The sequence below is a fragment of the Penaeus vannamei genome, chromosome 23 (assembly GCF_042767895.1).
Source record: "Penaeus vannamei isolate JL-2024 chromosome 23, ASM4276789v1, whole genome shotgun sequence".
In the NCBI taxonomy this organism is placed as follows: domain Eukaryota; kingdom Metazoa; phylum Arthropoda; class Malacostraca; order Decapoda; family Penaeidae; genus Penaeus; species Penaeus vannamei.
The window spans coordinates 10,221,415-10,231,414 of record NC_091571.1 but is presented as its reverse complement, the minus strand read 5'-3'; the positions used below and the strand labels follow the sequence as shown (position 1 = coordinate 10,231,414).

Sequence of the window (10,000 nt, the reverse complement as noted above, 5' to 3'; positions counted from 1 at the left end):
CGTCGGCCTTGACCATGAAGGGGTAAGTGTAAGGGAAGCTGAAAGGGAAGGTGTTGGGGAAGGTGGAGGGGAAAGTGTGGGGGTAGGTATAGGTTTGGGGGAGATTGTGACCTGTTGGAGGAGGAATATTTAGCACGATATGTATAACAAAGAATTCTGAATTACGAATATTTGATGGCATTTTCATATCACTTTGAACAGAATAAGGAATATTCTAAATTTTGTCAAAATGTAAAGATACATTTGAAAGATGTATTAGCTCCTCCTCACCTATAAGCTCTTCCATGCCTGCAGCTTCCTCCTCAGCCAAAGGTTCCTCCTCGACGGCCTCGTCGGCCTTGACCATGAAGGGGTAAGTGTAAGGGAAGCTGTAGGGGAAGGTGTTGGGGAAGGTGTTGGGGAAGGTGTGGGGGTAGGTGTAGGTTTGGGGGAGATTTTGACCTGTTGGAGGAGGAATATTTAGCACGATATGTATAATAAAGAATTCTGAATTACGAATATTTGATGGCATTATGATATCGCTTTCAATAGAACAATTTTGTCAAAATGTAGAGATACATTTGAAAGAGAAAATGTTTTCAGTATGAGACTGACCGTAGGGGTAGACGAGGGGCACGGTGCTGGCAGGGGTATGTGCCTTGGCAGAGTTGACGACGGGGTAGGAGGAGTGGACGTATGGATGGCCGTAGGAGTAGACGAAGCCGGGGTGAGGAGAGGGCATGGCAGCAGCACAGGCCACCAGAGCGAGAACCAGCTGTTACGATGTTAAACAGTGCATCAAATGTATGAAACATATTTTCCCATGGAAGCCGCACCATGAATGTTCTATGGCTTACTGTCCTATTCTTATCGGAAATACAAATTGAAGGACTCATAACTTTTAAGTCACAGCGAGATCTTACCATAACCTTCATGATGAATATTCGTCTTGAGGAATCCGAGATGGACGACTGACAGCTGACTAGGCTCGTCGCAGGCTTATATACGCAGTCCATAGTAAGGGGAACAAATGATGACGTCATTCGTGGAGTTACTACGTTTGATTTTTTTTCACACTCCTTAAGAAAAAAAAAAAAAAAAACTTTTGATTATTTGTTTATTATAAGTACTTGGATCTTAACATGTTTGCTAACTATTTTTAGGAAAGAAATGTTTATATACCTAAGGCTTATTTACAGTAATGATCATCCATAAACTGAGTTATAATTAGAGAAAATGTTAACTATGACCACAACCGTTTCTCGCGTGAACACACCCAGACCGGTAGTACGGAACTATCAGCCATATCACATATTAGTGTCATCGTCATGAAAATTAGTCCCGGGGAGCATTGCACTTCCTACAGATTCCGAACCTTCCTTAGCCTGTAGGCTCCGATCATGATCTATTAATGCCAATAGACTTCATCGGTACCTTTTTCCAGAAGGAATAATCATTTGTAATTAATACTGATTATGAAGATTAGACGGTCTCACTAGGATGAGACAATGTTCAGTGTGACTCGAAATCGAGATTTTCAAGTAAATCCTTGGCATACTGAAAACCCTCCCCCCTCCATGGGTTCCAGATCTTGATCTCATTGTTTATATATACGTATATACATGTGTATACATATGGATTTAATTCTATATGTGTGTATGTATGCAAAGACACATATTCATACACATATGTATATATATGTATATACATATCTGTATACATGTATACATATATATTAATATATATGCATATATATATATGAATATACATATACATATATATATATACATATATTCATATATTTACATAAATCCACATATATATGTACATGCTCACACACACACACACACACATATATACAGCTACATGTATATGCGTATATATATGTATATATATATTTATATTTGTATACACACGCACATATTCGTTCACATAAGCATACACAGACATTAATATGTATAGATATATGCATATATGTATACATAAATATCTATATGTATGTGTGTATGTATATAAACACACACACACACACACACACACACACACACACACACTCACACACACACACACACATATATATACACACACACACACACACACACACACACACACACACTCACACACACACACACACACATATATATATATATATATATATATATATATATATATATATATATATATGTATGTATGTATGTGTGTGTGCATATCTCTATACATATGTACATATGTACATATATACACATATATATGCATGCATATATATATATATATATATATATATATATATATATATATATATATATATATATATATATATATACATACATACATATATATATATATATATATATATATATATATATATGTATGTATGTATATCTGTATTCACACATACGCACAGTCTAGGAAAGGTTTGCAGGGATATGAATCGCCTTATTGGGCAGGTTTAGAAATCCGAGTCGCGATTCAAAAAGGTGAAGCGCGAATGCCAGTCCCTAGGACTGGTCATGCAAGCAGTTGATTTATGCCTGATGCACTCAGACTGAAAGGCATTCTGAATTGTTTGCCTTTTTTGAATTCGTGGTTGCTTGTGTTATGTTTATATATACATATACATACATACATATATAATATATATATATATATATATATATATATATATATATGTGTGTGTGTGTGTGTGTGTGTGTGTGTGTGTGTGTGTGTGTGTGTGTGTGTGTGTATCGTTAGAACTGACTTGAAGAGTGTCTATAACTATTATAAATAAATAAAATTTGATTTGGCGATTTTCAATATGTTTAAAATGATACTCGACTGTTACTCGATGTGCAGGAAAGTAAATAAAATAGACTTTGTGAATTGAAATTATGAAGTCAAATCCCAAAATCGTCAATGGAATCTGTATGAAGATAATGGCATCAAATCACTTGTTATTCATTTCCGCATAAAAGAAGAGTCAAAGAAAGAAAATGTAATTTAAACATAATGAGGGACAGAAGAGGCGCAGCGAGAGAGGAAGTGCAACATGTCTTTCACTTGTTTCGCTTTGTTGACTTTTTATGACAACTGATCTTTAATATTTAAGAGAATAGACTCTGTAGCGACATCTTTTTTTTTTTTTTTTTTTTTTTTTTTTTTTTTTTTTTACTTACCATGGCATATAGTTAACAGAAAGCACGAGAAAGAGAGAAGGCATGTATATGTATCATATGTATATGCATATACATACCTGCATATATATATATACTTATATATATATTATATGGCTCGACAGATATCTGTATATACATCGATTACAACAATAAACACATATTGTATGAATACAGATGCGTAAATGCTGATAGGTAAATAAATAAGAAATTAATTTACTGTTTACCTAATACTCAGTTCATAAATTTGAGAAAAAGAAAGGTTAAATGAATTAAGCAGTAGGATTTGTACTTTATTTTTGGTAAACCAATAACCTGTATGATAATCCCAGAGAAAGTCCAGTTTTTGTGATAAGAATTTTCATCATCAGTTTTCTGTTGCAACGAAGGGCAGCCTAGAGATCTCGTTTGAAGGGAAGCTGAGGAGGCTCAACGAGTCCTTCGAACTCCTCGCTAGACGAGGCTACGAGGACTCGCGATTCCTCCTCCCAGTCCCAGTGAGGAAGGATGCTGAGAGTGTCGTCCTATTCCTCAGCGACTGGTTTGTCCTCTGCTACCGCCTTTTCCTCAGCCATAGGTTCCTCCTCAGCCATTGGTTCACCATCGGATGTAACTTTTTCTTCAGCCATAGGTTCCTCCTCAACCATAGGTTCCTCCTCAGCTATAAGCTCCTCAGCCATCAGCTCCTTAGCCATTAGCTCCTCCTCAGCCATTAGCTCCTCAGCCATTAGCTCCTCAGCCATAAGCTCTTCCATGCCTGCAGCTTCCTCCTCAGCCATAGGTTCCTCCTCGACGGCCTTGTCGGCCTTGACTATGAAAGGGTAATTGTAAGGGAAGCTGTAGGGGAAGGTGCTGGGGAAGGTGTTGGAGAAGGTGTAGGGGAAAGTGTGGGGGTAGGTGTAGGTTTGGGGGAGATTGTGACCTGTTGGAGGAGGAATATTTAGCACGATGTGTATAACAAAGAATTCTGAATTACGAATATTTGATGGCATTTTCATATCACTTTGAGCAGAATAAGAAATATTTTAAATTTTGTCAAAATGTACAGATACATTTGAAAGAGTAAATGTTTTGAGTATGAGACTGACCGTAGGGGTAGACGAGGGGCACGGTGCTGGCAGGGGTATGTGCCTTGGCAGAGTTGACGACGGGGTAGGAGGAGTGGACGTATGGATGGCCGTAGGAGTAGACGAAGCCGGGGTGAGGAGAGGGCATGGCAGCAGCACAGGCCGCCAGAGCGAGAACCAGCTGTTTACGATGTTAAACAGTGCATCAAATGTATGAAACATATTTTCCCATGGAAGCCGCACCATGAATGTTCTATGGCTTAGTGTCCTATTCTTATTGGAAATACAAATTGAAGGACTCGTAACTTTTAGGTCAGAGCGAGATCTTACCATAACCTTCATGATGAATATTCGTCTTGAGAAATCCGAGATGGACGACTGACAGCTGACTAGGCTCGTCGCAGTCTTATATACGCAGTCCATAGTAAGGGGAATAAATGGTGACGTCATTCGTGGAGTTACTACGTTTGAATTTTAACGTTCCTTGAGAAAAAAAGCTTTTGATTATTTGTTTATTTTAAGTACTGTGATCTTAACATGTTTGCTAACTATTTTTAGGAAAGAAATGTTTATATACCTAAGGCTTATTTACAGTAATGATCATCCATAAATTGAATTATGATTAGAGAAAGTGTTAAATATGACCACAACCGTTTCTCGCGTGAACAGACCCAGACCGGTAGTACGGAACTATCAGCCATATCACATATTAGTGTCATCGTCATGAAAATTAGTCCTGGGGAGCATTGCACTTCCTACAGATTCCGAACCTTCCTTAGCTTGTAGGCTCTGATCATGATCTATCAATGCCAATAGACTTCATCGGTACCTTTTTCCAGAAGGAATAATCATTTGTAATTAATACTGATTATGAAGATTAGACGGTCTCACTAGGATGAGACAATGTTCAGTGTGATTCGAAATCGAGATTTTCAAGTAAATCCTTGGCATACTGAAAGTCCCCCCCCCCCTCCATGGGTTCCAGATCTTGAACTCATTGTTTATATATACACACATACATACGTATATATTTGGATATATTTATATGTGTGTATGCATGTACAGACACACACGTTCATACACATATGTATATATATGTATATACGTATCTGTATACATGTATACATATATATATATATGAATATATATATCCATACATATATTCATATATTTAAATAAGTACACATATATGTACATGCACACACACACACACACACACACACACACATACAGCTACATGTATATGCGTATATATAGGTATATATATATATAAATATCTGTACACACACACACATATATATGAGTACATATATTCGTTCACATACACACAGACATTAATATATATAGATATATGCATATATGTATACATATATATTTATATATATGTGTGTATGTATATAAACACACATGTAGATATATATATATATATATATATATATATATATATATATATATATATATATATATGTATGTGTGTGTACATATGTCTATACATATGCACATATATAAATACATATGAATATATATACACATATATATGCATGTATATATATGTATGTATTCACACATACGCACACAGTCTATGAAAGGTTTGCAGGGATATGAATCGCCTTATTGGGCAGGTTTAGAAATCCGAGTCGCGATTCAAAAAGGTGAAGCGCGAATGCCAGTCCCTAGGACTGGTCATGCAAGCAGTTGATTTATGCCTGATGCACTCAGACTGAAAGGCATTCTGAATTGTTTGCCTTTTTTGAATTCGTGGTTGCTTGTGTTGCGTTTATATATATATATATATATATATATATATATATATATATATATATATATATATATATATACATATATGTGTGTGTGTGTGTGTATCTTTAGAACTGACTTGAAGAGTGTCTAAAACTATTATAAATAATTAAGATTTGATTTGATGATCTTCAGTATGCTTAAAATGATAACTGTTACCCGATGTGCAGGAAAGTGACTAAAATAGACTTTGTGAATTGAAATTATGAAGTCAAATCTCAAAATCGTCAATCGAATCTGTATGAAGATAATGGCATCAAATCACTTGTTATTCATTTCCGCATAAAAGAAGAGTCAAAGAAAGAAAGCGTAAGTAATTTAAACATAATGAGGGACAGAAGAGGCGCAGGGAGAGAGGAAGTGCAACATGTCTTTCACTTGTTTCGCTTTGTTGACTTTTTATGATTATGCATTGACCTTCAATATATAAGACAATAGACTCTGTAGCGCCATTTTTTTTTTTTTTTTTACTTACCATGGCATAAACTTAAAAGAAAGCACGAAAAGGAGAGAAAGAATGTATATATGTATAGATATGTAAATATGTATATAATTTTTTCATATATGTATATATATTTATGCGTGTATATACTTCAATATATATACATACATATATGTGTAAATATATATATATATATATATATATATATATATATATATATACGTATATAAACATATATAATGTATGCATTATCTGGCTAGACAGATATCTGTACATATTCAAACAGGAATCGATTACAATAAATACACATTGTATGAATACAGATGCGTAAATGCTGATAGGTAAATAAATAAGAGTTAAATATACTCTGTTGACCTAATACTAATTTCATAAAGTTAAGAAAAAGAAAGGTTAAGTGAATTAAACATTAGGATTTGTACTTTATTTTTGGTAGACCAATAACCTGTATAACAATCCCAGAGAAAGTCCAGTTTTGGTGATAAGAATTTTCATCATCAGTTTTCTGTTGCAACGAAGGGCAGCCTAGAGATCTCGTTTGAAGGGAAGCTGAGGAGGCTCAACGAGTCCTTCGAACTCCTCGCTAGACGAGGCTACGAGGACTCGCGATTCCTCCTCCCAGTCCCAGTGAGGAAGGATGCTGAGAGTGTCGTCCTATTCCTCAGCGACGGGTTTGTCCTCTGCTACCGCCTTTTCTTCAGCCATAGGTTCCTCCTTAGCCACTGGTTCCTCATCGGATGCAGCTTTTTCCTCAGTCATAGGTTCCTCCTCAACCATAAGTTCCTCCTCAGCCATTAGCTCCTCCTCAGCCATCAGCTCCTTAGCCATTAGCTCCTCAGCCATCAGCTCCTTAGCCATTAGCTCTTCCATGCCTGCAACTTCCTCCTCAGCCATAGGTTCCTCCTCGACGGCCTCGTCGGCCTTGACCATGAAGGGGTAAGTGTAAGGGAAGCTGTAGGGGAAGGTGTTGGGGAAGGTGTTGGGGAAAGTGTGGGGGTAGGTATAGGTTTGGGGGAGATTGTGACCTGTTGGAGGAGGAATATTTAGCACGATATGTATAATAAAGAATTCTGAATTACGAATATTTGATGGCATTTTCATATCACTTTGAACAGAATAAGGAATATTCTAAATTTTGTCAAAATGTAAAGATACATTTGAAAGATGTATTAGCTCCTCCTCACCCATAAGCTCTTCCATGCCTGCAGCTTCTTCCTCAGCCATAGGTTCCTCCTCGACGGCCTCGTCGGCCTTGACCATGAAGGGGTAAGTGTAAGGGAAGCTGTAGGGGAAGGTGTTGGGGAAGGTGTTGGGGAAGGTGTGGGGGTAGGTGTAGGTTTGGGGGAGATTTTGACCTGTTGGAGGAGGAATATTTAGCGCGATATGTATAATAAAGAATTCTGAATTACGAATATTTGATGGCATTATGATATCGTTTTCAATAGAACAATTTTGTCAAAATGTAGAGATACATTTAAAAGAGAAAATGTTTTGAGTATGAGACTGACCGTAGGGGTAGACGAGGGGCACGGTGCTGGCAGGGGTATGTGCCTTGGCAGAGTTGACGACGGGGTAGGAGGAGTGGACGTATGGATGGCCGTAGGAGTAGACGAAGCCGGGGTGAGGAGAGGGCATGGCAGCAGCACAGGCCACCAGAGCGAGAACCAGCTGTTACGATGTTAAACAGTGCATCAAATGTATGAAACATTTTCCCATGGAGGCCGCACCATGAATGTTCTATGGCTTACTGTCCTATTCTTATTGAAAATACAAATTGAAGTGCTCATAACTTTAGTCAGAGCGAGATCTTACCATAACCTTCATGATGAATATTCGTCTTGAGGAATCCGAGATGGACGACTGACAGCTGACTAGGCTCGTCGCAGGCTTATATACGCAGTCCATAGTAAGGGGAACAAATGATGACGTCATTCGTGGAGTTACTACGTTTGAGTTTTTTTCACTTTCCTTAAGGAAAAAAAAAACTTTTAATTATTTGTTTAATACAAGTACTTGGATCTTAACATGTTTGCTAACTATTTTTAGGAAAGAAATGTTTATATACTTATGGTTTATATACAGTAAGTATCATCCATAAATTGAGTTATGATTAGAGAAAATGTGAACTATGACCACAACCGTTTCTCGCGTGAACAGACCCAGACCGGTAGTACGGAACTATCAGCCATATCATATATCAGTGTCATCGTCATGAAAATTAGTCCCGGGGAGCATTGCACTTCCTACAGATTCCGAACCTTCCTTAGCTTGTAGGCTCTGATCATGATCTATCAATGCCAATAGACTTCATCGGTACCCTTTTCCAGAAGGAATAATCATTTGTAATTAATACTGATTATGAAGATTAGACGGTCTCACTAGGATGAGACAATGTTCAGTGTGACTCGAAATCGAGATTTTCAAGTAAATCCTTGGCATACTGAAAGCCCCCCCCCCTCCATGAGTTCCAGATCTTGAATTCATTGTTTATATATACACACATACATACGTATATATTTGGATATATTTATATGTGTATGCACACACGTGCATACACATATGTATATATATGTATATACGTATCTGTATACATGTATACATACATATATATATATGTATATATATGAATATATATATATATATACATACATATATTCATATATTTAAATAAGTACACATATATGTACATGTACACACACACACACACACATATACAGCTACATGTATATGCGTATATATATGTATATATATATATATATTTATATTTGTATACACACACATATATATGAATAAATATATTCGTTCACATACACACAGACATTAATATGTATAGATATATGCATATATGTATACATACATATTTATATATGTGTGTATGTATATAAACACACAAGTATATATATATATATATATATATATATATATATATATATATATATGTGTGTGTATGTATATATACACACACATGTATGTATATATATACGTATATACATATGCATGTGTGTGTGTGTACATATGTCTATACATATGTACATATATATAAATACATATGAATATATATACACATATATATGCATGCATATATATGTATGTATTCACACATACGCACAGTCTATGAAAGGTTTGCAGGGATATGAATCGCCTTATTGGGCAGGTTTAGAAATCCGAGTCGCGATTCAAAAAGGTGAAGCGCGAATGCCAGTCCCTGGGACTGGTCATGCAAGCAGTTGATTTATGCCTGATGCACTCAGACTGAAAGGCATTCTGAATTGTTTGCCTTTTTTGAATTCGTGGTTGCTTGTGTTATGTTTATATATATGTGTGTGTGTGCGTGTGTGTGTGTGTGTGTCGTTAGAACTGACTTAGAGTGTCTAAAACTATTATAAATAATTGAAATTTGATTTGATGATCTTCAGTATGCTTAAAATGATAACTGTTGCCCGATGTGCAGGAAAGTGACAAATTCACTTTGTGAATTGAAATCATGAACTCAAATCTCAAAATCGTCATGCGAATCTGTATGAAGATAATGGCATCAAATCACT

General features: G+C 36.3%; 3 protein-coding genes across 3 annotated transcripts; all 3 read right to left on the bottom strand.

Moving 5' to 3' along the window:
- Positions 1 to 142: 142 nt before the first annotated feature.
- LOC138866004 (uncharacterized) lies at positions 143 to 966 on the bottom strand. Its single transcript, XM_070137530.1, has 3 exons — positions 903 to 966; positions 595 to 754; positions 143 to 441 (listed from the first exon to the last, which is right to left on the bottom strand). Exons 1-3 carry the CDS (start codon positions 912 to 914, stop codon positions 215 to 217), a joined length of 399 nt encoding a protein of 132 aa, XP_069993631.1. The 5' UTR covers positions 915 to 966; the 3' UTR covers positions 143 to 214.
- Positions 967 to 3,428: 2,462 nt separating this feature from the next.
- Positions 3,429 to 4,592, bottom strand: LOC113820942 (uncharacterized). The gene is made up of 3 exons (XM_070137529.1): positions 4,529 to 4,592; positions 4,220 to 4,379; positions 3,429 to 4,053 (listed from the first exon to the last, which is right to left on the bottom strand). The coding sequence occupies exons 1-3, from the start codon at positions 4,538 to 4,540 to the stop codon at positions 3,656 to 3,658; spliced, it is 570 nt and encodes a 189-aa protein (XP_069993630.1). The 5' UTR covers positions 4,541 to 4,592; the 3' UTR covers positions 3,429 to 3,655.
- Positions 4,593 to 6,864: 2,272 nt separating this feature from the next.
- Positions 6,865 to 8,331, bottom strand: LOC113804194 (serine-aspartate repeat-containing protein I-like). Its single transcript, XM_070137528.1, has 4 exons — positions 8,268 to 8,331; positions 7,964 to 8,123; positions 7,640 to 7,810; positions 6,865 to 7,480 (listed from the first exon to the last, which is right to left on the bottom strand). Exons 1-4 carry the CDS (start codon positions 8,277 to 8,279, stop codon positions 7,110 to 7,112), a joined length of 714 nt encoding a protein of 237 aa, XP_069993629.1. The 5' UTR covers positions 8,280 to 8,331; the 3' UTR covers positions 6,865 to 7,109.
- Positions 8,332 to 10,000: the final 1,669 nt, after the last annotated feature.